The sequence below is a fragment of the Medicago sativa genome, chromosome 7, assembly GCF_051527215.1.
Source record: "Medicago sativa cultivar Bolivia chromosome 7, Bolivia_mono, whole genome shotgun sequence".
Classification (NCBI taxonomy): domain Eukaryota; kingdom Viridiplantae; phylum Streptophyta; class Magnoliopsida; order Fabales; family Fabaceae; genus Medicago; species Medicago sativa.
The window spans coordinates 61,718,909-61,745,044 of NC_140755.1; the positions used below are offsets into that span (position 1 = coordinate 61,718,909).

Consider the following 26,136-nt stretch of genomic DNA (forward strand, 5'->3'; position numbering starts at 1 on the left):
ATATATGGTTCTAGCAATTTATATTCAATATTGTTGTTATTCTTGTGTTAATGCTTTCAATGAGATTCAAGATGCTTTGGACACAAACTCTTGAATCTTGAGCTAGAGTAGCAATATATCTTAGGTTAACTTACTTGACATCTTTGTTAATCTTGTGATAATCACCATAATCAAGAGTGAAATGCTTTCGGATACTTAATCAGGCTGGACACGGTCGATTAAGTCATCCGATCGACTTTGTTATCGTTTAAGGAATTTGGACACGAATGTTTAAACGATAACTTAGAAATAATTATATCACTTTGGACACGAAGGATAGTTTAGAATTGATTGTGATAATGTTGTTTATAAAGCTAGAATTCGTATGGATCATTAGGTTACGTGTGACGCTTGGTTAAGGAACGCTACTCCTAACAAGTTTCAATCCTTATTTATCTCAACTTTTACTTTTTGCAATTAGTTTAGCTAGATACATTTCAATTCAAACAAACAAGTACTCTTAATACTTTGAATGATAATCGATGTTAAACTGTCATTGATAACGCACTATTCCCTGTGGAGACGATACACAAATACTTACCTCGTTTGATGCGAAATATACTTTCATCAACCTGACAAAGAGACATGTCCTTGGTAAAGTTGTTGCATGTAAGTTAATTACTACAAACATTATTACTTATTTCATTATTATAAAACAATAATAAGTTGTTGTCATCTTAACTTTTTTACCTTCATCTTTGTCATACAGTTATGTACACTATTGAATTCCAAAAAAGAGGTCTGCCACATGTTCACATTCTTCTATTTTTACATCCTTTAAGCAAGTACCCAACACCTGCACATATTGACTCCATCATATCTACCGAGATCCCTGATCCTGAAAAAGATGTCGTTTTGTATAATCTGGTCAAAAGTCACATGATACATGGTCCCTGTGAGAAGGCTAAGTTGACCTCACCGTGTATGAGAAACAACAAAAGTACCAAGTTCTTTCCCAAAAAGTTTACTGAACACACGGTTGTTGATCAAGATGGATACCGTGTATACAAAAGAAGTGAGACAAGTTACACAGTGGTTAAAAATGGTATTACAATGGATAACAGAAATGTTGTGCCATATAATAGAAGATTGTTGCTCAAGTATCAAGCTCATATCAACATGGAATGGTGCAATCAAAGTACATCGATAAAATACTTATTCAAGTATATCCACAAAGGATACGATCGTATTAGAGCTTCAATTGTTCCATCAAAGCAACATCCAAAAACTTCACAGCCTCCGCTGGATGAAATCAAACATTATTTGGATTGTAGATATATCTCACCAAGTGAGGCATGTTGGAGGATTTTCTCATTCAAAATTCATGGCTGGAAACCAATTGTTGAACGTATATTTTTCCATTTGGTAGGAGAAAAGTTCATATACTTTACTGATCATGCAAGAATGGAAAATGTTCTTGAAAAAGCTAGTGTTACCGAATCCATGTTCACTGTTTGGTTACAGGCAAACCAAGTTTTTGTAGCTGCAAGAGAGCTCACATATTCTCAATTTGTATCCAAGTTTGTTTATAGAAAAAAGGACAGAGTCTGGACTCCAAGGAAAAGAGGTTATACTATAGGGAGACTGATATGGGTTCCACCAACAACTGGAGAGTTGTTCCATTTGAGGATGATGTTGACCGTTTGTTTTATCTTGGTTTTTCGGGTGTCAAACATTGATTAAGTTTGAACCTTTTTAACCTTTGATATCTCATTTTTTCTTGGGAAGGGAAAAATAAGAAAAACCCTTGAGAATCGAGGTCCGGGAGTTGTTTTCGTTACAGGAAGGTGTTAGGCACCCATAACGACTATAGTATCCTATAGGAATCGTCTTTACTTTCTACGCGCGCGCTTTATTTTTAAATGCTATTTGAAAAATGATATTTACACCTAAGAGTTTACTAAGTCAAGAATTGGAGGGAGAAGAAGGTGTTTGAATTTTTGTTTTATTGGACTTGGAGAAGTTTTGACTTCTTGCCTACATACCCTTTTAAGGGATCAAACTCCATGTAGTTCTCTTCCAAAAAATATTTTTGTTTTTGTTGGTTGATTTTAATTTTGAAAATGGAATTTTGAAGAATAAGAGAGGGAGGCCTCAAGGGCATAAGATTTGGAAAATGTGAGGTGGAATTAGTTATTTTGCAAAATGAAGTCTAAGTATGATTAAAAATTCATCAAGGTTTTTTGTTTAAGAAAATAAAGGGAAAATTCAATGGGATTTTGATCCCAAGGTTTCTTTAGAAAATTATTTGAGTGAAGTTGTTCATGTTTTTTTGGAAAAGAGAATTTTTCTAAGTATCGTGATTCCTAAGCATACATCTAAAGCATACATTCCCTAGGCATACATCTAAAGTATCCATGTGATGTGTGTGCATGTGTCGGTGCTTGTGTCGGTGTACATCATTAGAGTCCATTGTCCTTTACATATGCCCTAGTTTACATTCTATGGTATTGCAAGAATTTGAAAGCATAAAGAAAATTACACAATCCCTAAGTTTTTACATGCTAAGTCTTAGCAAAATTTAAAGTGCAAGAAACAAAAGCTAAGAATATAAGATGGAGGATGAGATGCTTCTGGATGAATGAAACATGAAATAAAGGGTTAGTAGTATAGGGCATAATAGAATAGAAATTATAGGCAAGAAGAAACACTAAAAAAGCTTTGACAAAAGGTCACAAAATCTTAACATAAAAGTGGCAAAGATATGCCTAAAATTCATCATAAAACCTAAACAAGTATATGACCTATAATTCTCTCATCATAGCACTTTTCTAAAGATCTTATTGCAGCCACAATGTGGGGATTATAGGAACATATCCAAGCCAAGAGTTATGACACACTTTTAGGTACATTTGACACTTTATCTTCACACGCAAATATTTACATGACTTGTAAAACAAGAAACTAACAACATTCATCACAAACAGTACCAAATACCCTAAACTAAGGACAAACACATCACAAAATTTATTCATCAAGTATCAATCATTATGAGACCAAATATTGGAATCAAATCATGCAAAAAACTTCACAAACATTGACAAAAGGCACCAAAACAACACAAGGAAATTCACCTATGTTTTTACCCACTCTTCATCATGTAAAATCATCACAAAACATCACACATACATCAAGAAACACATAGCAATTATTTTTAGCAATTTTCACAAAGTTTTAACAAAAATAGAGAATATTAAACTAACAAGAGACAAAAACATTTTCACATATTTCTCAAGTCAGCATTAACATGTAAAAAGCATTAAAAAACAACTAAAAACATCAAGAAATGCACTGGTAATTTTCTTGGATTTTTTGCATGAAAATTAAACAAAATAGGGGTTCAGATAGCAAGATACAGGTGTACATAGCAAGAAAAATAAAGGAAAACGAAGAAAGAAGCCCAGGCCCAAAGGGAAATGGATCTGGATCATCCAAACGCATCAGGAGCGTTGGATTGATCCAGATCAACCTTAACCTAGATCTAAAGGTGGAAAACGAAGGAGAAGTGAACCGGAAATGAACCAGATCGGTTCAAAGAGCTTATAAAAGGGATGGACTGCCGGTCCAGTTTATTTCCTTGTCTTCTTTCTCTCTCTAACTCTAAAACTCTTTTCCCTCTCTCTAAAACGCCGGTCATCTTCTCCGGCGGGTTTGACCACTGCCGGTGAAGATTCCGGTGTCGGAAACCTAACCGCCACCTTTTTAGTTCAGAAAAATTTGATCTAACCATCTTTCTACTCGTCTCTTTACACTGAACACGAATCCACAACCAAAAAACACAAAGAAACCACAAAACGACGTAGATCTACTCCTAACTTCTTCAGTTTAAACTCTTTTCAAAAGATTTCAATGAAACTCGTAACTAAACGCTTTAAACACTGTAGATCTACATCGTTTCGTGAGGAAATCATACTCATGCGAAGGAAACTGTGAAATAGAGAAGGATTAACGAATTACGTCGTTGTAGTTCGGAGATTCGAGCGAAGAAACGACGAGAAGGATCCTGATGCCTTGCTTTTGCTTCTGGTAAGTGTTTTGGTTCAATCTTCGAAAATAAATCGGAGATTCTTCGTCTTCTTCACAAACCTTCGAACTTTTCTGGTGTTTTTTGAGTCTGTGATGATTCTGTGATGTCGAATTCGATGAGAATTGATGAATCTATGGTGGATTTTGAGGTTTGGTTGTGAAATTGGTTCGGTTAGGGTTTAGACTTGGGGATGAAGTTCTACTTCTTCTTCTCTGGTTTGATTCTTCTTCGTTTTCACTTCGATCCTCTTCTTCTCTCCTCAAAACCCTCTGTGATCGTGCTTGAATTCACCGTTAACAATGGTGAATTTGCACTTGAATTGCAGAGAAGATGATTCGATGATGAAGATTCTTCAATGAATCACTGAGAATCATCACGAATTTGTTGAATTTAGTCTCGAATTTTTGATTCTGGAAATCTAGGGTTTTGAGTTATTCTTCATGTTCTTGGTGTTCTTGGAAAATGGTTACGGTTTTGATCTTTGGGAGAAGAGAGAGAGATGGGAAATGCGTTTGTTGAGTTGGCACACTGTGAATGATTGATTCTGTTGCAGTCAGTGATGTGGCCTTATATAGGCTGCAATGTGTACTTGAGACCCAATGGAATGTTGCCATGTGTTCCTGGACTGTAACTAACTCGGCCTTGGACTAATTTGGACTTTAGGGACCTTTCTGCAATTTTTGGAAATTGAAGGACTGACCTGCAAGATTGGAAAAAAGACAAAAACAAACTTGATACAAAATAAGGACTATTCTGCAATTATTAGAAATAACAGGACTGGACTGCAATTAAGAAAAAGGACTAAAATGCAATTATTAGAAAATTGAAGGACTAAAAAGAAAAATAACAAAAAGGACTAAAAATGAAAATAAAAGAAAAATAGGGACTAAAATGAAAATAATAAGTAAAATTTGGTAAAAAATGTAAATTGAAAATAACGTAAAGTGAAACCAATAAAAAACACAAAAAGGACTAAAATGAACCAACTACATAAATGAGGTACTTCAAAGTAACCTCTCTCTGTCAAAATTTTGTGTGAAATGACCAAAATGCCCCTAGGGACTAAAATGACCCAAAATGACTCAGATGCAATCTTTGGAATGGATTATAACATGGAATTAAAACAAGAGTTTATACAGGCAAATTAAAAAGACTCAGAGCCAATTTTTAGGGATTAAAAGAGTTTTAACACAGGAAATGACTAAAATGCCCTCAGGGACTAAACTGACTCAAAATGACTCAAATGCAATTTTTGAGATGGGTTTTGACATGGAATTGAAACAAGGATTTATACAAACAATCTTGAAATGACTCAGAGACAATTTTCAGGGATTAAAATGAGTTTGAATGCAGGAAATGACTAAAATACCCTTTTTCATGAATTTTGCAAATAACATTGAAATAAAATGCAGAGAAAGATGCAATTGATCAGAGACAATTTCAAATGACTTGGAATGCAAGAAAGACCCTTTGGATGGTTTAAAATGCAGGAAACATAGACAAAGTTACAATTGAAAATGTTTTTAAACATAGACAGTAGAAATATGCAGATAAAGCAGAGTAAAATATCAGTGTAAAACATTGGCAAATTGACAATCTCTCAATAATAATTGACACATATCAAAGAAAAAACATTTTTGAGCAAGTATTTTTAGGTCCAAAATTAGGGTATAACACCGTTGTTAAAGGTCCAAAATCATATGAAGAAATAAGACAAGTAGGGGGAGTTCAATATCTAACTTTTAGAGAAGCATGTTTTGCAATGGGATTCCTTAATGATGATATGGAATTCATTGGAGCTATTAGAGAAGCTAACCAATGGGGTTCAGGTTATTTTTTAAGAAGATTGTTTGTGGTGTTGTTGCTAGCTGGATCCATGAATAGACCACTGCATGTATGGAATAATACTGTACAATGGCTGTCAGATGACATTTTACGCGAACAACGTATATTAGCAACAATCCAGGTATATTTCAATATCATCATACTCTTAAGCATTTCAAACATTTTTACATGATTATATCATTAAGTCTTTATACATGATGTTTTACAGGATTACTTCTTACTGATGATCAGCTGCACAATTTGACTCTGATTGAGATAGAAAAATTATTACAATCAAGTAGAAGATCATTGAAAGAATTTAAGACGTTGCCTTATCCAAATGGTTATATTCTTGAACAATTGGGCAATAGGCTTATTTACGATGAACGTAATTACGATACTCCCACTCTCAAAGCTGAATTCCAACAACTGTTTTCACAACTTACAGGTAGTTTTACAGTTCAAGTCTTTATTGTATTTTATTTACACTTCCGAACAACAGTGCATAATGATACGCTGAACAATACCTATTTTTTCACTCCATTAGATGAACAGAGATCAATATATGACAAAATCATGATGTCAGTTGCAAATCAAAAAGGAGGAGTTTTCTTTTTACATGGTTATGGAGGTACAGGTAAAACTTTCATGTGGCGAACCCTAGCAAGTGCATTACGGTCAAAGCATGATATCGTTTTAACTGTGGCCACCAGTGGTATTGCCTCTCTTCTTCTACCTGGAGGAAGAACTGCACATTCTAAATTCAAAATACCAGTCCCAACGTTTGAGAACTCCACTTGCAAAATTGAACATGATAGTGATATGGCAAACCTTCTTCGTCAAACCAAGTTGATTATATGGGATGAAGCACCAATGGCTCATAGGTATACATTTGAGTGTTTAGATAGAACACTTAGAGATATTATGGGAGACCAGGATAACAAATTTGATAAGATTTTTGGAGGGAAAGTTATAGTGTTTGGAGGTGATTTTAGACAGATACTGCCAGTTATACCAAGGGCTGGCTGATCTGATATTGTCCACGCTACAATTAATGCTTCATATATTTGGGATCATTGTGAGGTCCTCACTTTGACCAAGAACATGAGATTAAAAGTTGGATCTAATTCTCATGAAAATAATGAAATAGAAGAATTTTCAAATTGGTTGTTAAGTGTTGGTGAGGGTAAGGTTTCTGAACCTAATGATGGTTTTGCTGAAATTCCAATTCCGAAGGATATGTTGATATTGGATTTTCAGGATCCACTTCATGCAATTGTGCAGAGTACATATCCTGATTTCCTCCAAAATTATCAGTCCTATGAATACTTGAAGAGTGGAGCAATTTTATCTTCAACAATTGAAGTTGTTGATCAAATTAACGATTATGTTCTAGGATTAATGTCAGGTACATTTTTAATATCCTATACTATTATTGCAAACATGATCCACTATTAATTTGTATGAGAAAAAAGGCCACTAACTCAATTTCTTTACAGGTGATGAAAGAATTTACTATAGTTGCAACTCGGTTGATAGATCTGAAATTCATGACAACAACATTGTTGATGTATTAACACCGGAATTTCTGAGTACGCTGCGTACCTCAGGACTGCCTAACCATCAGATCAAATTAAAGGTTGGTTGTCCCATTATGCTTCTTCGAAATATAGATCAGTCAGAAGGGTTGTGCAATGGGACACGATTGAAAGTAATCAAGTTAGCAAACCATGTGATTGAAGCTAAAATCATGGGTGGCAAACATCATGGAAATATAATTTATATTCCACGTATGGATATGTCACCATCTCAATCTCCATGGCAATTCAAGTTGTGTAGAAGACAGTTTCCAATTGTTGTTTCTTATGCAATGACAATTAACAAGTCACAAGGTCAATCTTTAGACTGGGTTGGTCTTTATTTACCCAAAGATGTTTTTAGTCATGGGCAAATATATGTTGCAATTTCAAGAGTGACAAGCAAAAAAGGTATTAAGATTTTGATACATGATGAAAATAAACAACCAAAGGAAACAACAACAAATGTGGTCTACAAAGAAGTCTTCCAAAATGTTTACTAAGTGAGTATCAGAGTTTTTACATCCATATATACCATATTTGTTGTTCTATATTATGCATATTATAAAAATTCTGCTAATTTACCTTTGATTTTACTTACATCACAGGTCAGAAGAAGAAGTTGGATCAAGCTTAAGATGTCTTCATTAGTCAGATCAAAACACTCCAAAATCACCAGGTTCTTCCTGAAACATTGAACAAGAATTTGTTACAAGTTTTCTCTATGAATTCTACTTCAGTACTTAAATTGTTGATATGTATCTAAGTTTAGATCTTTATCTTTTAACTGTCCATGTCCAAAAACTTCTAGATCTTAGCTCAATTATTTGCATATCATATCCTAAAAAATATGTTCTTGCTGATTTGGTTTAACGGATCATAACTCAATTTCACATACATGCATGAGCTATCATATCATTGATAATAATGCATCATAGGATATCAGTTTGATAATCTAAGTTTTAACTACTTCTACAATATTTAAACAAACCAAATTGGGTAGGCAAAAAAATTCACTTATATTACAGCTTGAAGGGTTTTCATAACATTTGAAACAGTTCAAGTTGAAACTCATCAAAGCAACCAATTTGAGTTAAAGAGAAATTGTAATAATTACCTGCCACACATGTTCGATCTCAAGTTACAAGTTGTACTGTTTTTGGAGGAGTTGTTGTTTGATCGTTTTATCTTTTCTTATAATGCTTTTGCACTACTACTTTTCCTAAATTGTCTTTACATTTTACCATAAGTTATATAAATTTAGTAAAATATATAGTATGAACGAATTTGCATAAATATACACTATGCTTTTTCCAAACAAACTGACCATACTTTAAATGTAAGAGTGAATGTCGTACCTAATTTTTCAAATAATTAAGACACAGTTATTAATGATTCTCTACCTTTATTTAGTCAATAAAGTGGAAAAAGCAAATTATTCCTGCATGCATTTCGGTGATTTCGAATCTTACTATTCAAATTTCAGATCAACTTATTTTTTTATGTAGCACCCATTACAAAATAATTTCGTTTACACATTTTTTATTCACCATTCACCGTTATTAAATAATTTCTGCAATATGGCCCTCTAACTAAATAAATTTATCAAATTGGTCACTTCATATTTTTTAAGTTATACTCTTACTATATCACTAATTGCTTTACTACTTACAAATTTTATTTATGTTTAATTCAATACCATAAAAAATGGCGGAGATTTTAAGAATGAATTTTTCATGACATTAAAAATTAAATTTAATTTTAAATAAACGTTGTACAACTGCACACATGCATGTGTATACCTCATACAGCCAATGCTTTCTTTTCAGTACTTTACACATGGTTTGATTAGTGTTTTGTCCTTTTGCATTTGGATTTTTCCTCTTCTCAATTCATACCAACGTGTAAACACAGTTTACTACACAACACACTGCCAATTGTTCTTTCTTGCGTGACTTATTGCCTAAATTGCATAAATTGCACACTAACAAATACTATTGTCCTTTTTCACATACCTGACATTATTTGTACATTACAATACAGTGGAGATAATCAACGCGTGATTCAACAGTTGTTATTCTGATTTTTTGTAGATGCTTTTAACATGCATCTATGCTTATGTATAATGTATACTATACATGTCAAACATAAATATTTAACTCAACCATGTACTTTATTTGAAATAAATAAATAAATCAATGGATGATTTTATATAAATATATAACAAATTAGGCGTATAAACAACTAATATCTCAAGTTAAATACCTACATATAAGGTATTGGTTAGCAGTATGGCTGTATAAATGACCGCAATTAGTATTTGATAGCGTGTGATCATTTATTATTAGGTGAGATACGATAAAGCAACAATGAATACGATATCAAAATTCTTTATATATCTACCAAGTTGAGGCAAAAATTATAATCTATCTATCTCAACACTCTCAAGTTACCCTACACCAGAATCTATCAATACTTCAAAGTTTATCTAAATGGGTTCAACTCGACCTTATTTCATAACAGTTTGCAAAAAAAATCAGGTACAATCTATTAATTCTTCAAATCTTTCCAACTTTTTCCAAAACTAAAAATTATCCAACATATTAGTTATTTGTATCTTTTGTGTTTAAATTCTTTTTGACAGGTCATTTGCGAATTGGACCCTTTTTTTATTGCGGAGTATTTTTCTGAACTACAACGCAATTGGACCTTGATAGATGGCATCGGCAATCAACATCATGTTGAATTCAACCAAGTTTTAACTTGGCCTCATCTCGGTCCGGGCTGGGGCCAATTGGTTGAATTTTATGAAATTCAAGCAGATGGTCTAATCTCCTTTACATATATAGGGGAAAATGTATTTCAAATCAATATTTTTCATGGACCCATTTCAACTAATGAATTTCCACGCTTCCATACAAAAACAACTTCTATAACAAGAAATCCAGGTTTCCAAGTTACAATGCCGAACAATAGTTGGATGGAGAGAAGGGTGATTAGTTATATTTATTTTCCTTTCATCATTTATTTACACAACTATGGCCATTCTTTGATTAAGGTCTACCTTTTTTTATTTCAGGCCTTGCCTATTGAATTTGGAAAGTTTTTGACAAAGACAGAGCATAAAGAATTAATACTATGTGGCCCATCAAACAATATCACAATTTGCAAAGTAGAGTATCCAGATGATGTAGAACACCAACCATATGTTGTCAAGATTACAAAAGGTTGGAAGAGATTTGTCCATATTAATGATTATCTTCCAAAAGATAAACTACTGTTCAAATGTGACTCAATTATGGCGACCAATGTTGTTATTGTCTTCAAAATTTATTAACCTACCAAATATTATGTCTAACTTTGTTTATTGTAATTATCTGGCACAATGTTGTGAATATTATTACCAACAAATCAGTTATTTATTTTGGACCTTTAAATATAACATGTTGTAATAATCAACTCTTTTATTTAAAACCCACGAAACCATACAACAGAGACAAATTCATTTAGTACTCTAACATCACATATGAAACTTACCACTTCATCTTTTACACAACACTTATACTAATTTCCAGTAACTTTGGATACAATAAGATGTTTTCCATTGTTTTTGACCATCAACTCATATATTTCGCCAACTGTCATATTCTTTGCTGCAACATACTTTTTCCATTCACTTCCAATATATTTTTCACTACAATCCATCTCACCTTCTTCTATCTCACAGCTCGAAGAAAATCCAAGCTCATTATCTATTAACTTAAGAAACCTTTGACTTGGATACAAACATTCATCGACAATGTCGGTTGGAATAATCTGAAAAACATCAATTGTAAGTAACATCAAATTTAATATATTCATATTTTATAATAACTCATCCTATATACCAGGTCAACATATTAAATTATGTTTTAGATTATAACTTACTAGGTTACTATTCCCATTAAGAGTTGATTCATTAATAGTCAACTGCCATGATAAACTCTTCAAATTATACTCATGTTGTCTTGCATAAACAATGCACTCAGGATGACTTTTACAGAAATGCTCTTCAAATTCAGCTGGACTATATGTTGCAAGAAAACTTGCATAATCCGGGTCGATTTCTTCACTGCATTGTTAATATACAATTAATATCAGTTCAATAAATAACCTTTTACACTTTTAATTTTCAATAAAAATTTAAAGTTATACCCTGAATGATACTAACTGACTTTAAGACATAATAACCAACTAACCTTGAAGAAGATGACATATTGGTTTGAGCCTTTGATAGATATTCTATTACACTGACAACAATATGGAAACTAAGTAAATTGTGAGTACCTAAATTACTAATTCTGTCATCGCCTTATATAAGATCATATATTTACCTCAACTGTTATCAAACGGTTAATGTATATTAAATATATATATATATATATATATATATATATATATATATATATCCGCAAAGAAAAACAGTAAATGCAATAAAAGACAAAAAACAACTGTCAAACCCAAAATATATTGATTGTATTATCCATGGTGAGTTACTCTTTTATCAAATCAATGTAGCAATCTTACAATTAAATGGTTTCTAATAACGGCAAATTTAACTATGTATGTTTGTAAATGTTAAAGTTTGCCCGTTTTTAAAAAAGGTTTCTAATATTAGCTTCAATATATTTATAATTATAGTCCCTTTTAATTTTAAAATATATAGTATCCTAAATATTTCAAATACATCATTTTGTTAAGTTTTTTGGCCTTATTATATTTTAAATATACAAATGCCATAAAATAATCCGGGAAGGTTTATATATCAATATTTTCATTTTTACTTAAGCCCAATTACAATTTAACTTAGGCCCAAATTCATTTATGGAGGTCACTGTCTTTGTCTTCTTACCCGATCCATCTTAAACAATACTATTAGGGCAAATTAGACTTTCATCTAAAACAAGTCCCTATCACAGCAACGGCAGCCAAGCTCAAAATGATGGAAGAAATGGTCCCTACCGGAAACCAAGCTAGGTGTGTATCTCTACTTATGCCCATATTCGTTTTGTCCATAGTTTTTTATTGTAAGTCTATCCATTATGTTTCGCATTTTTCTACTATACAATTGTTTAAATTATTCCATTATGATTATATACATGAAATTGGTTCCCTAAATTACTAGATCTGTTAAAAAATCTATACTATATCTATGTTGGTTGTTCCAATGATTCATAAGATTCAAATATCTCAATAAAATATATGTAAGCATGTTGTTTTCTCAACTTTTAGGGCCGACATACACTTTTTTATAGGTGGCATTTCACATGGGAAAGGTCAATCTTTTCCCACCACGGGAAAGTTTTTTTGGACCAATAGATCAAGTAAGGAACATAACATTATCATACTCTCTCAACACTACATTATTTTTACACTATTCCACCACTATTGTCTCTCTTCCATGTTCCCACTCACCCACCAACAATATCAACTACACAAACACAACCAGCACGACCCCCTACTGCATCCACCCTATAAATCTATTATTCAACAATTTGAACCTAATATTACAACAAAACACTAAAAGTTGTCTGATATAATGTCCCCGGCGCCGACATCATGTAAACATACTGATCCCTATCAACGGAAAACCGTCACCGGAGAATTGCTTTTTCGGCCAGTAACTGCGGGATTATGAACTGTTACTGGCGAATTAGAGCGGCCACGGCGTAACCTCTGGTGATGCCATCTCCACTTCTGCGATAGAAACAACCTGCAAACACTGCATCTGCCTCTGAATATCAACCCTCTATGTAACTCATAATTTCATAAACCGGATCTGACATCGGATTCGATTCCAAATAAAAAACAGTTCCATAATAAACAAATCTGACATTGGTGTCATGTAATCTCCCTTAATTGGTTTTGTGGGTTTGAGATTGGAAAGAGAAAGGGGGAAACTAATTAAATGATTTAATTGGTATTTCTTGTTAATTTTTGTTTGAGTGTTATAATTAAATGATGGTAGAATGATGAATCAGATTCATGAATTAAAAAACGATGTATACTTTGTCACTAATGAGGTTCCGGCGGGATTGAGTTTGTTGCAAATGGCTGAAGAAAAATAGAAGAAGAGTAGGATGGTGGTGGAAGATGGTGTGAAAAATTATAGTGTTGAGAGACTATGATAATATTATGTTCCTTATTTAATCTAATGGTCCAAAAAAACTTTCCCATGGTGGGAAAAGATTGGCCTTTCCCATGTGAAATGCCACCTTTTTTATATACGTTCTTTTATTCACCCAGTATTCTGACATTAGTTTCTATTTTTGTGATATTTTCGGTTATCAATTAGTAAAAAACATTTTGTACAAATAACTTTTGTTGGTAAACAACAACTAATTTTCTTAAGTATGTCTCAACTTAGTCTTTTGCAAAATAAATTGGATCATATACTATAACTTATGTTTTGTCCTATCCATTATTTACTTATCATGTTTTCTACTATTATTTGATTAGACCATTCGATAACTTACATACTGATTTAATAATAAACTATAGTCTACACCAAATGTTGATAATCAGCAGTTATTATTTACAACAAAACAGTTCAACTTTAGGTCCACTTTCATGTCCACATTTTTATTTACTTTTCCTTATCGATACTGAACTTCCCAAATGGTTGGTTGGGATAATCATGTAAAGTAGGGGTGGACAAACGGTCGGGTTGGACGGTTTCGGGTCTGAAATCTCCAATCCGAACAATACCGTGGGTGTAGGAACTCAACCCATTCCCGTCCGTAAGTGTCTCTGGTTAGGTCGGTTAACGGTTTAATCGGTGTCGGTTTTGATGGGTGGATTCAAATGGTTAGTGAATCATTCAAAAGCTAGAACTTGAAAGGGAAAAAAATCCAAAGCAAAACTGAAACACTATCAAACCCAGAATAATCACAACAACAACAAACACTTCTTTTATTCTTGATTCTTACAACTATTGCTTTGTAATGGTAAAGATGGGGAAGCGCTTGTGAGAGACAGGAGGTTGAAATAGACAAGGTGAAGAGAAGAACAAGAGGAGATTGAGATTGAGAGATGCATTAGATTGTAGTTTTTAGAGAGGACTTTTGGACTCTGGTGAGAAGAAATGAAAGTAGATCTCAGTAACTTATGAGTTTTAATAGTTAACTAGTAAAAATTAAAATACACAAAGAAAATGGTAAAGAATTGAGATGGGATAGGTGAGTTTATCATCTCACGAAGAAAGAGAATTTGTGACAGCCTGTGTGTTATATATATTTTGTTAATATGATAATTATATATGGATTGGTCGGTCGGCATTGAGTTCCGCTGGGCTTACAAACAAGAACCGAACCAATCCACTCTTGTCCATCTCAATCCAATTCTTTAACCCATATGACCCGCCCAATCCGTTTCACCCGCCCGCTTCGATTTACACTGGGCCGGATTGCTCAGTTTGGATCGGTTACGGTTAATTTGTCCAGCCCTAATGTAAAGCTCATACTTTGATACAACCATTTCAAAGTACAAAATAGTCTATAGGCAATTAATTTCATTCATTCACTACAATAATGACCACATTAAATTTTTTTTCTCTTACATGTAGTTATTATTGAAACAATTACATTAACATTTTATTAACAACTAAATTAACTTCCCTATATTACTTTTCAAACCAAATACTACCTCCGTCCCTAATTATAAGACCCTTTTGAGAATTTTTTTTGTCCCTTTTTATAAGACCCTTTTGCTATTTCTAACTACATTAATTATTTCTTTACATACATGCCCCTATTTATTATACATCTTTTTCTTCAATAAGCAATAAATAACATGTTGAAAACATAAATCAACCCTCTCTCTTAAAGGATAAAATTGTAAAACCAATAGTAATTACAAACATATTTAATACAAATATCCACTATCTTAATTCCCGTTATTTTTTCAAAAGGGTCCTATAATTAGGGACGGAGGTAGTAACATATATAAACAAGAATAAAGTATCAAATCAAGTATTTCTTTAATCTGACAAAGTGCTAAAGTAGAATATTCCTTACACCCTGCTTTTACTGAATTGGAGTTGTTGCTGTTTAAACACGCCATTCTCAATTATATTTAAAATATTATAAATTACATTCTTCTTTTTTTGTACTCAATAATGCCAACCTATGTACAAACAAAACTACACATTAACTAAGACATTGTATTATTAAAATGAATAAAAATTGTAATCATGGTTCCAAATTTACAGTATAAATACATCTTCAACAATTGATACATACACCATCTCCCATTAACTATGGAATCCAGTTCTTCATCAATTAGTGAAATACCGAGAAATCAACGATCGGTGAATTGCAGTGTTGCTCCATTGAATACATCTGAAACTAATAGACTATTTTTCGTAGCTGTTTGCACAGAGGTATTCCTCCATTAAAGATTAGTTTGTTTTCCTTCCATTTTCTTTTGTCATAAAACTAACTTTCTATTAATTGTATTACAGATAATTTGCGAATTCAACCCTCTTATTATTGCTGAAATTTATGATGAACTCCATGAAAAATGGACGTTAATAGATGGTTATGGAAATAACCATGAAGTTGAGTTTAACAAATCTCTACTTATGCCAATACTTACACATGGTTGGCACGAATTAAGAATTTTTTATCATATCACATCAAATCCACTTATGTCGTACACATATTTAGGTAATAGTACATTTCTTTTCAAAATCTTCAATGGTTCTACACCAACAAGTGAATATCCGCGTTACCATCGATTGACTACTTCCAGTCTTAGAGATGTGACATTTGAGGTCAACATGCCAGACAATGATCCAATTTCATCAAAATTGGTACATTTTATCTTATATTTTACATTATACTCTTTCTTAATTTTTTGAATATTATTTTCATAAATAAGTATTTTGCTTACTACTTTTATTACATTTCAGATTCTACCACCTGAACTTGAAATTTTTTTAACCGTTATCAACCATGACAACTTGCGATTATGTGGCATATCAAACACGATAACTGTTTGCAAACTGATATTCAAAAAAGACGCTGAAAGCAACCAAACAACTGTTATAATTGGACGTGGATGGAAATCATTTTGCTTGACCAATCGGATTTATCCAAACAGTCTACTACAGTTTAGGTGCGACTCCATCATGGCAAAAAACATTGCCTCAGTTAGCAAAGTTTCAAGAAGTTATTAATTGCTAATATATTTTTAACATTTTACGATTATGAATCCTTTGTACTATACTCATTCAATTATGTTTCTATCATCTTTATCTTTCCATATGCTTCAAAATATTAGAGATTTATCCTATATACCCGGTAAGGTAAATTTCTAATTATTGTACACTTTTATAACGTTAATGTAATTTATTAAAACTTGCTACCAAAATTATAGACTATATTTCAGAAAGAAACGATTAAGAAAAATCAAATCCTGACTTACACTTTTTGATAAATACAATACCATAAATGTCATTTGGCCTAAATTGGAATATTATAAAATATATATCGAATCTATTTTTTTGTACTATGTCTGCAATATATAGACCTATAAGTACATTTCCATTACAACAAGTTATTCAATTACCACCACATATTTTTGGTTCAATCAACTACTCAATGGTCTGTTGCATGAACGCCAACTGTGTTCATTTTGGTACTATTTTGTACTTTATTAATGACCCCATACTTATTTTATTCTTACATACTTATTTTATTCTTACATATGAAGACTCAAAATTTAGAGAAAATATATATTAACATCTATTTGGTGGTAACTTTTGCAACAATTTCTCTCTCATACTCACATTTTTTTTCTCTATTCATATGGTTTTCGTGCCAATACCAGTTTTTTCTTTCTAAAATATGATTGTTAAATAGAATTTCACCAAATTGGTTGTTCAAATAACACTTCTCCACACTTTATTATCCAATTACTCTTACACCAAACCCCTATATATTTCAATACTTGAGTTTGCTAGATGACAAAACAATTTCATATATACTGCACCGGTACACATTCAATTCATGTATTTTTTCATGTACAAAAAGTAACTAAAACAAGGTTCCATTCTTTCAACTAACTAATTGTTATATTCTCACTACTACAATTATTGAAGATTGCCTTTATACAATACAACATTCATATTAAAAAAATATGGACTGCTAACTATACAGTATACGGTACACATTTTATTTTCAATCCACAAAAATATTATAAATAACAGCAACTTAACAAAAACTTCAACATTATTCCAAACTTAATTTTTACTATATTGCATCAAACAAACAAAACATGTCCATGACAAACATTCAAGCTCACCTCCAAAGAGAACCAATTTGTGATGTTTGTGTCGTCCGATTGCACTATCAGGTAATATATACTATGCTATAATATTACCAACTACAACTATAATTATATCATTTATTTTAATATCTGTTACTTACTAATAAATCTCATTTTTTTACTTTAATAGAACCATGCAGAAATATATCCATCTTTTGTGGAAGAATATGGAAATCGTTTCCAGAATAATTGGAACATTATTAACGAAGATGGAACTATTAACCAAGTATCTATTAGGAAAAATAACTTTAATCCTACAATAACAAATGGTTGGGACCAACTCAAACGCCGATACAACTTTCCTGATACTGCTGAAGTTCACTTTAACTATTTTGGATATAATGTTTTCAAAGTCTTAAACTTTCGAGCAATAGAATGTATTACTACAATTCCTTCATTCCACACAAGAAGTTGTAATCCAAATGAAACTAAATACTTTGACATTCATATCATGAAAAAGGATTTGGAACGTTCGTATATGGTTAGTACCAACTAAAATTTTATAATTATTTTTTTTTTATTATCTTTCTTTATATTATCACTAACTTCAATAATTATTGTTTTAGGATTTGCTCGTAGAACTTGGAAATTGTTTCACCTACAATCTATTTGACAGTGTTCTACTATGTGGAGATTATGGCTATAACCAAAATATCAACATCCTTCATAACAACAATGGTAATGGCAAAGTGCACTTGGGACCTAACTGGAATGTTTTTTGTCGCAGAAATCATTTTACCCCCGGTGGTTACGTCAGATTTAAATTTACCTTAAATGATTATTATGTAGCTCAAGTTTTCAAATTATCCGATACAAATTTTCCTTAAATGTTGTTATTCTAACTACGTTGTAAAAAAAATGTTATGCTTGGTTGTTGTGCTTTTGGATATATTAATGTAACTTTATGTAATATTATGTTCAGTTCCTTTATTCTCTCCAATGTATTGTATAATTAATGTAACTTTATGTAATATTATGTTCTGATCCTTTATTCTCTCCAATGTATTGTATAATTAGTGTGAACTATATTACTTTCATCGTATTTGTAATTTGTAATGTACTGAAATATTTACTCTAATGGTTTAGTTATGTGATTTCTCCCCAACTATTACACATATTAATCCTATATCATGTTTACATTTCATAACTAAATTTAATCATATTTAATAATTATAGCATTTATATTATAATGGTAAACACAACTTATGTGTTTTATTAGTCATAATGAACTTATATGCTTTATTCCTACCTATCAAATGTAAGGTAGTTTTAATATTAAAATCAATTCTCATTCATTTGGATCAGATCCGATATGCCCATGGTTTATAACTTCTTTTATTGCACTGACATCTTTTCTGCTCTACATTACAAACCTTCAACTACATCAACATTTTACTTCATTTTTTTCCAATCCGGCCACAAACATAACCATGGAAAAAATCAGATCTTTGCTTCAAAGAGACCCGCTTGAATATGTCTCAGTTGTCAAGGTTGCAGAGCAGGTTTGTGCACTAAAGTTTGTTCGTTCTTTAAAATTTTAATTTTTTTTTGCTTTCTTCTTAATTTATGTTAAATTAATTACTTTTATATGAAACATTTCTCATTTCTTTAGATGCATCGTGAGATCGAACCAGCTTTTGTGAAGACAAATTTAGCTAATCTATCACGTTCATGGCATCTTCTCAATACAGAAAACACAGGTCACATTTTAACTTTCAACAAAAGCTTGGTTAACCCCATGTTAACACATGGTTGGACTGAGTTTAAGGATTTTAATGATCTTCCTGACAATGTTGAAATTGTTTTTGGTTACTACGGTAATAATATGTTCTCGGTGTATATGTTAAAAACAATATATACACCTCATGACTTACATACATGGCACAGTCGCTGCACAATCTCCAATCACACTGCGTATTTTGATTCTCTCCTTACCGAGGATGACTTTCTCAGCCCAATGAAGGTTTTTTATTTTATTTTCCTTTTTTCACTTCTTTTAAAATATTACCATTCCTTCTTCATTTAACATTTATCCGATTGGTATTGTTTTATACAGCAAGTTGATGACGAATTTAGAATGTATCTCAAGCAATATGGTTTCCAGGATATAAAACTTTGTGCTGATAATGGCAATGAAGAGAAATTTAAGGTGTATTTACTTAATGATGGAAAACTTACAACACAATTTGGAATCCTGTGGGATCATTTCTGCAAGACCAACAACTTCAGAGTTGGCCAAACAATACGCTTCAAATTGATGCTTTAAGATAATGTCATGTGTATAAAGTCAATCCCCCTGCTTCATCTTCTATTGCTTCTGCTTAGTGAAGTCAACTAATATCAAAACTTTATATCTACTTCATGTGCCATATGATAAACTGTATTCGCTCCCCCATCCATGTGTTTTTATTTTTGTATTTTTATTACTGTTGTAGTACTCTGCTACTTATATTTAATGCATTGTTTGTAACATATATACTTTTTAGTTTCCCTTCAATTTTAATTATTTGTTTTATTATTCTATACTCCGTGTATTAAATTATTATATTGTATTAAATTATTATATTGCTTTAACCATTACATTTTTCATTTATTAAACCCAAATTTTATATTTATATTCAATATTGACATATGTTAGTCAATGGCATTAAAATATGTTTTACCATATCCCGTATTCTATTATTTTTAAAAATTACATATTTATTTTTCTATACATCAATATTTTACATTATTATACATTTTTTAACAATGTATTTTTTAACTACATATTAATGTTTTTTATATTCTAATTATTTTATTTTATTAATTTCACATTAACACACCATCCCCAATGTAATTCACTCACCGTCCACCTCTCCGTTTTGGTTCCAAGAGCTGCCACACTCATCTTCAATATTTTGATCTTGTTTGTTCTTTTAGCGGAACAACAAAAATGCGTTCTCTCCTTCCCTCCCACAACCACCACCACCGATTCTCCTCCACCATCTCCGCCGCAATCGCCGCTAACACAACAACCACACCTTCCCTCCCACAGTCCTACAAAATCCAACCACCAATCAAACCCTGGCCCCACCGCCTCAACCCCAAACTCCTCTCATCTCTCATTTCCCGCCAACACGACCCTCATCTCTCCCTTCAAATCTTCCTTCACGCCCAACACCATCACAAACCTCCCTTCTCCCATAACCCCCAAACCTACCAAGCCATCTTCCTTAAACTCTCTAAATTCCGCTGCTTCGGCGAAATTGAGTCCCTCTTATCCAGCCTCCGCAGTTCTCCCCCGCACTGCTGCGGGGAAGAACCACTTGTAACCGTTATTCGCGGTTATGGATTAGCTGGAAAGCCTGTACGGGCTCTCAAGACTTTTTTGAGGATCGAATCGTTTGGGATTCGACCCTCGGTTAGATCAGTTAATGCATTGTTGAATTCTTTGGTTCAGAATAAGCGTTATAGATTGGCTTTTTTGGTGTTTAAGAATTGTGGTGAGAGGTTTAAGGTTTTGCCGAATGTTGTTAGTTGTAATATTTTGCTTAAGGCGTTATGTAAAGGGAATGAGGTTGAGGTTGCTGTTAAGGTTTTGGATGAGATGCCTGGGATGGGTTTGGTTCCTAATGTTGTTAGTTATACTACTGTTTTGGGTGGGTTTGTTTGGAGGGGTGATATGGAAGGTGCTATGAGGGTTTTTCGTGAGGTTTTGGATCGAGGGTGGAGTCCGGATGTGACTAGTTATACTGTTTTGGTGGATGGGTTTTGTAGGTTAGGGAAATTGGTGGATGCGATTAGGGTGATGGATATTATGGAGGATAATGGGGTTGAGCCTAATGAGGTTACTTATGGTGTTATGATTCAGGCTTATTGTAAGGAGAAGAAATCCGGAGAAGCGGTTAACTTGATTGAGGATATGATTGCGAAGGATTTGGTTGTGGGTTCGGAGTTGTGTTGTAAGGTTATTGATGTGTTGTGTGAGGAAGGGAATGTTGAGAAGGCTTGTGAGGTGTGGAGGATGGTTTCGAGGAAGAATTGTGGCCTCAATGGGGCTGTTGTTGTGAGTACGCTTATACATTGGCTTTGCAAGAAGGGGAAGGTGTTAGAAGCAAGGAATGTGTTTGATGAGTTTGGGAAGGGATCGGTTGCGAGTCTGTTGACGTATAATTCATTGATTGCTGGATTGTGTGAGGGAGGAGAGCTTTGTGAGGCGGCGAGGCTGTGGGATGACATGGTGGAAAAGAGTGTTGCTCCTAATGCTTTTACATATAACATGTTGATTAAAGGGTTTTGTAAGGTTGGAAATGCTAAGGAGGGTATCAGAGTTCTGGAGGAGATGTTGGAAAATAGGTGTTTGCCCAACAAATCAACCTACACAATATTGATTGACGGGATTTTGCTTTCAGGCGGACTGAAACAAGAAATCAACAAGGTAGTTTCACTGGCCATGTCCTCTGGAGTTGATGTTGACTTGTGGAATATTTTTGTAAAACCTGTTGTGGTTAATTTAGAGTGCAGCGCAGCTGAACTTGATAGGATTTTGTAGAGAATGCAGTGTGATAAACTGATAATACTATGAGGTATGCTGTTGAATTTTTTTTTAACGGCGTATGCTGTTGAATATGATCTTTGGAAGGTGGTGGCAAAAGGGGATTAAATGTTTGTAACTATCTATCCATTGCCGAGGCATTCTCTTAGCTGGTATACTCTATACTGACCGTTAGTTAACTTGAAAGTTTTTGTCTATTCATTGGGAACCACTTCGTTGTTGGATTTTTTTCATTTTGGTGTTGGCAGGCGAAGACCAAGATATCAAAGATTGGCCAATAGCAGGTTTTTTATAATCTATCTCTTGCTATATCAACTATATACATTTTCAGTGTCAGGAATTGAATTTTCAATTAATAATAACTTGTTCACACTTTCATCAAAAGTTTATAAAAATTACTAAGAGTTAAAGTTTGGAAGTAATGTTCCCAAGGAGTTTTTTGTTTTTCTCTTTTCTAAACAACATAAAGCTAAAGATATAAAGGAATCTTTCCTTGATCAAACAGAAGAAAGATAGTTTATGCTACATTTAGATAAAAAGCACTGTTTCATGAAGCGATTACTTGAAGATGATCACAATGTTGCTAAAGAGTTGGCTATAGCATAGCGGAAGTTTGATAAGTTGTTCTTGTTTCGAGATATGCTATTTAATACAAACATTGTCAAATGGCGGCTATAGTGCCGCTATAGCAGTGTTGCACGGAATTTGAACAAACTCTGCTATTTTCCGTGATCCTCGAATGGCAACAATGAATCAGCATAAATCTTGTACACACTTTTTCACAATTCTGTCAATATGAGGTAGAACTTAAGAGATAGAGGAAAAAAATTCAACGCGGTTGATATAAATTTACTTGTTATGTAGCTTTTCTGATCTTCAAAATGCACAATACGAACTTGATGGCAAAGCATGTGCCGCTGTGGGGCAGAGTAGTCTCATGGCTCTCTATGATATCATGTTTAGTTAGGTGAACTCACAATTAAGTTGCTGATTCAATATGCTGCAAATCTTATATATGTATACATTGCTCTAACACATGAACTATTGTTTTATTAATCTAGCTGATTCCTTCTTATTGTTGTGGTTTTCCTTGATGCAGCTGGATGTGACTTCATCTCAGCTTGATGTGAATAAACTAATTCTATTTAAGTCCTTCATTGTGCAGTCCTTTTAGAACAGTTGATCCCATATTTAAAGCATATTGATAAATAACCGATAATTGATACAACAGCCTACTGTTAAATGATTTTTCCGGTTCCACTTCGTGTTTTCGTAATTCATGCTTTGGGTGATTTGGTTAGTACATAGCTAAACCCCCAATGGCAGTCCAAATCGTGATCCAACTCATAGGATCGTGTGATTTTGAAAGGGCTGAGCAGTCTTGTGCTGGTGAATACTCAGAATTTGGCGGTGACAGTGGGGTAGCCTTGCAAACACAGTGGGATTGTTCTACTTTGATATCTTTGTCTTCAAATCATTCCCCTACGGATTGAGTCTCCTCTGCTTTGCCTTTGGGGCTGAGGAATTTGCTTTCTCTCTTAAAATCCTGTCAAAACCCTCTTGTTTAAAGTGGTTCATGCATACCCTACTCAGATCTATAACATGTGTACGTCTGCTCCACATTTCCAGTTTTTTGTCTAATTTTTTGTGTAAGCATCAACCAAATTGGACAAAAAAAAAAAGCATTTGTTTACTTTTTGTGCGTTTTCTTGTGCATAAAATGCTACTTATTTCTTGCGCTTAGTCTTACGTCCCAGGGGACATTTTCTTTGCCTGCAGATTCGTCTTTTCAAAAGCAGTATCCTAAATTTTGGGACTCTAAAGAGGGCATGTACCAAATTGATGAAAATTTTAGTTTCCATTCAGGGCAGTCATCCTTACTCCTTTGGGGATAGATTTGTGCTTTCATCAGTCATGGACTTCTGTTTGAATAGAATAACAGATCCCAAGCCAAATCTACTGTCATTGAACTGTTTCTCGTTCAATGTATGGTGATGATTAAGAATATTCCAGAATGTAAGGAATACATGCCGAGTCTTACTGGTCGGGTGGTGGATGAAAAAGGAGTTACACTGGAATGTAAGGAATACAAGCCTAGTCTCTTACTGGTCGGATGGTGGATGAAAAAGGAGTTACTTACACTGGAGCAGATGAAGAATATTTCTAGTGCATATGGTGGTGTTAACCACCCTTCTCCCCAATGAGCAGATAGTCCTTTTGTGTAATGTATTAACAAGGTATTCACTTCACAAGCTCTTCTTGGATTGTTTATTTGACCTGCATATGTCTTATTTTCGTAGCCGAGTAAGGTCTAAAGGTGTGCCATATGTTTGTTTATACACAATCGTCAAATTCGAAAGTCTATGAAAGATTGTGAAGGGTCTGTGGACTTGACCTCTGAACACACGAGTTTACCAAAAATAAATAACACACACTTACACATTAGTAATTCAACATTCCTAATATAACTCTAGGATTTGGATCCTCTAAAGTGCATAGTGAGTACATCAAGGGTTTTTATTTGAACAAACCCGTGATTTCTTATGATCTGCCTACAATATCTTGCCTGAAGCTTCAATAACTCATTTTCCTATTTTCATTTCTAATGCAGCATTCGATTCTGGTATAGATTCCTTTTACGAATGCACGGGATACAGTCTTCGGATTGAGGTTTTGCTTATAAGAAATTTCAATTGTTTCAAGAATTGAATCACAGAAACAAAAAATGCTGGGTTTGTCCTTTCGCTCTAGAGTTTGCCACAGATATGGTCCTTCACCCGCTCCCCAAGAGCTTTAACCAATTCATAATGCATTATAACATGAGTTAAATGGCTAGGCATCTTGCTGAGCCAGCTGGCTTGCTCAAGACCGTTGAAAGCAATCTTGGAAAGGGAAAGGCCAAAATGATTGTCCAATCTGGGAAAAGCAAGGGCGAGAAACCTGAATCAAAGAAGATGAACAAAGGCAAGGCTTAGGTCAAGCAAGGTTCTTCAAACCTAAACCCTAAAGAAAGAGTGACAAAGGATGGTAATTGCATCCATTGCGGTATGATCGACCATTGGAGGAGAAATCGCTCAAAATATCTAGAGAGCAAGAAGATGAAGGTGACAGGCTTCCAATTCAGGTATGTTATGAAAATTAATTTGACTATTTCATCGTCACGGGTATTCGATATCGAATGTGGTTCTCACATTTGTAAAAATGTGCAGGCAGTAACTGATAGCAGGGTGTTGACTAAGGGTGAAGTTGACCTACACGTGGGAAATGAAGCAAGAGTTGTTGCATTAGCTGCAGGAACTTCTTTTATTGACTTTTCTAAGTGAGCTTGTATTAGAACTTAAAAATTGTTTTTATGTTCCAGTTATATGTATTGGACAACACAAGTTATAAACAATGACAATCATTTGCAAGTGTATTACGCTAATTTTTATTGGGTGATGAATAAACAAGGTTGTAATTATTTAATTTAGTTTGGAGGTTAAAATATGGTTATCCGTTATATCTCGGTTTGAAAGTGTTGTAGACTTTGTATGAAAGGATAGTAGTACTGGTACTAAGATAATGTAGTGTAATAGTCATTTTGTTTGCTGAAAGTATAATGAATAACCATAATAATTTTTTAATATATAAAAATAGTTTTTGATTAAACATTTTGTTAGTCAATATAAACTCTTACTTTAGAATGCTTCATTAATTTTGTCATGTTAATCTCTTATTTACTTATTTACATTCATACCAATATTCGTCTTTATACTTATTTACTTACT

At 33.3% G+C, this 26,136-nt stretch overlaps 6 protein-coding genes across 11 annotated transcripts; all 6 read left to right on the forward strand.

Annotated features, from left to right (window-relative positions):
- Nucleotides 1-750: 750 nt before the first annotated feature.
- On the forward strand, nucleotides 751-4,608 carry LOC146907415 (uncharacterized). Its single transcript, XM_085729099.1, has 2 exons — nucleotides 751-1,680; nucleotides 4,489-4,608. Exons 1-2 carry the CDS (start codon nucleotides 751-753, stop codon nucleotides 4,606-4,608), a joined length of 1,050 nt encoding a protein of 349 aa, XP_085585225.1.
- A 1,220-nt stretch (nucleotides 4,609-5,828) lies between these two features.
- Nucleotides 5,829-6,919, forward strand: LOC146907416 (uncharacterized). The gene is made up of 3 exons (XM_085729100.1): nucleotides 5,829-5,895; nucleotides 6,120-6,338; nucleotides 6,438-6,919. Exons 1-3 carry the CDS (start codon nucleotides 5,829-5,831, stop codon nucleotides 6,917-6,919), a joined length of 768 nt encoding a protein of 255 aa, XP_085585226.1.
- A 75-nt stretch (nucleotides 6,920-6,994) lies between these two features.
- Nucleotides 6,995-8,364, forward strand: LOC146907417 (uncharacterized). Its single transcript, XM_085729102.1, has 3 exons — nucleotides 6,995-7,226; nucleotides 7,390-7,970; nucleotides 8,076-8,364. The coding sequence occupies exons 1-2, from the start codon at nucleotides 6,995-6,997 to the stop codon at nucleotides 7,968-7,970; spliced, it is 813 nt and encodes a 270-aa protein (XP_085585228.1). The 3' UTR covers nucleotides 8,076-8,364.
- Nucleotides 8,365-15,763: 7,399 nt separating this feature from the next.
- On the forward strand, nucleotides 15,764-16,684 carry LOC146907418 (uncharacterized). The gene is made up of 3 exons (XM_085725933.1): nucleotides 15,764-15,886; nucleotides 15,968-16,318; nucleotides 16,418-16,684. The coding sequence occupies exons 1-3, from the start codon at nucleotides 15,764-15,766 to the stop codon at nucleotides 16,682-16,684; spliced, it is 741 nt and encodes a 246-aa protein (XP_085582059.1).
- A 2,174-nt stretch (nucleotides 16,685-18,858) lies between these two features.
- Nucleotides 18,859-20,356, forward strand: LOC146907419 (uncharacterized). Its single transcript, XM_085722351.1, has 3 exons — nucleotides 18,859-19,337; nucleotides 19,448-19,798; nucleotides 19,892-20,356. Exons 1-3 carry the CDS (start codon nucleotides 19,266-19,268, stop codon nucleotides 20,099-20,101), a joined length of 633 nt encoding a protein of 210 aa, XP_085578477.1. The 5' UTR covers nucleotides 18,859-19,265; the 3' UTR covers nucleotides 20,102-20,356.
- Nucleotides 20,357-20,625: 269 nt separating this feature from the next.
- LOC146907420 (uncharacterized) lies at nucleotides 20,626-25,834 on the forward strand. Of its 6 annotated transcripts, XM_085722345.1 has the most exons (5): nucleotides 20,631-22,252; nucleotides 22,332-22,653; nucleotides 24,149-24,606; nucleotides 24,981-25,493; nucleotides 25,579-25,834. In XM_085722345.1, the coding sequence occupies exons 1-2, from the start codon at nucleotides 20,768-20,770 to the stop codon at nucleotides 22,386-22,388; spliced, it is 1,542 nt and encodes a 513-aa protein (XP_085578471.1). In that variant the 5' UTR covers nucleotides 20,631-20,767; the 3' UTR covers nucleotides 22,389-22,653; nucleotides 24,149-24,606; nucleotides 24,981-25,493; nucleotides 25,579-25,834. The 6 variants fall into 6 exon arrangements, with proteins under 6 accessions (XP_085578465.1, XP_085578466.1, XP_085578467.1 ...); XM_085722339.1 differs by lacking the exon at nucleotides 22,332-22,653 and having other exon boundaries at nucleotides 20,626-22,252; XM_085722340.1 differs by lacking the exon at nucleotides 22,332-22,653 and having other exon boundaries at nucleotides 20,626-22,252; nucleotides 24,999-25,493.
- The last annotated feature ends 302 nt before the right edge of the window (nucleotides 25,835-26,136 follow it).

Coding starts and splice junctions, on each gene's coding strand:
- LOC146907420 (XM_085722339.1), top strand. CDS start 20,768: ATGCGTTCTCTCCTTCCCTCCCACAACCACCACCACCGATTCTCCTCC. Junction 22,253..24,148: donor TGAAACAAGAAATCAACAAG/GTAGTTTCACTG, acceptor CTTTGCCTGCAG/ATTCGTCTTTTCAAAAGCAG.
- LOC146907415 (XM_085729099.1), top strand. CDS start 751: ATGTACACTATTGAATTCCAAAAAAGAGGTCTGCCACATGTTCACATT. Junction 1,681..4,488: donor ATTTGAGGATGATGTTGACC/GTTTGTTTTATC, acceptor CTGGAAATCTAG/GGTTTTGAGTTATTCTTCAT.
- LOC146907418 (XM_085725933.1), top strand. CDS start 15,764: ATGGAATCCAGTTCTTCATCAATTAGTGAAATACCGAGAAATCAACGA. Junction 15,887..15,967: donor TCGTAGCTGTTTGCACAGAG/GTATTCCTCCAT, acceptor ATTGTATTACAG/ATAATTTGCGAATTCAACCC. Junction 16,319..16,417: donor ATCCAATTTCATCAAAATTG/GTACATTTTATC, acceptor ATTACATTTCAG/ATTCTACCACCTGAACTTGA.
- LOC146907419 (XM_085722351.1), top strand. CDS start 19,266: ATGGAAAAAATCAGATCTTTGCTTCAAAGAGACCCGCTTGAATATGTC. Junction 19,338..19,447: donor TTGTCAAGGTTGCAGAGCAG/GTTTGTGCACTA, acceptor TCATTTCTTTAG/ATGCATCGTGAGATCGAACC. Junction 19,799..19,891: donor ACTTTCTCAGCCCAATGAAG/GTTTTTTATTTT, acceptor TGTTTTATACAG/CAAGTTGATGACGAATTTAG.
- LOC146907416 (XM_085729100.1), top strand. CDS start 5,829: ATGGGATTCCTTAATGATGATATGGAATTCATTGGAGCTATTAGAGAA. Junction 5,896..6,119: donor AGCTAACCAATGGGGTTCAG/GTTATTTTTTAA, acceptor GATGTTTTACAG/GATTACTTCTTACTGATGAT. Junction 6,339..6,437: donor ACTGTTTTCACAACTTACAG/GTAGTTTTACAG, acceptor TCACTCCATTAG/ATGAACAGAGATCAATATAT.
- LOC146907417 (XM_085729102.1), top strand. CDS start 6,995: ATGAGATTAAAAGTTGGATCTAATTCTCATGAAAATAATGAAATAGAA. Junction 7,227..7,389: donor GTCCTATGAATACTTGAAGA/GTGGAGCAATTT, acceptor ATTTCTTTACAG/GTGATGAAAGAATTTACTAT.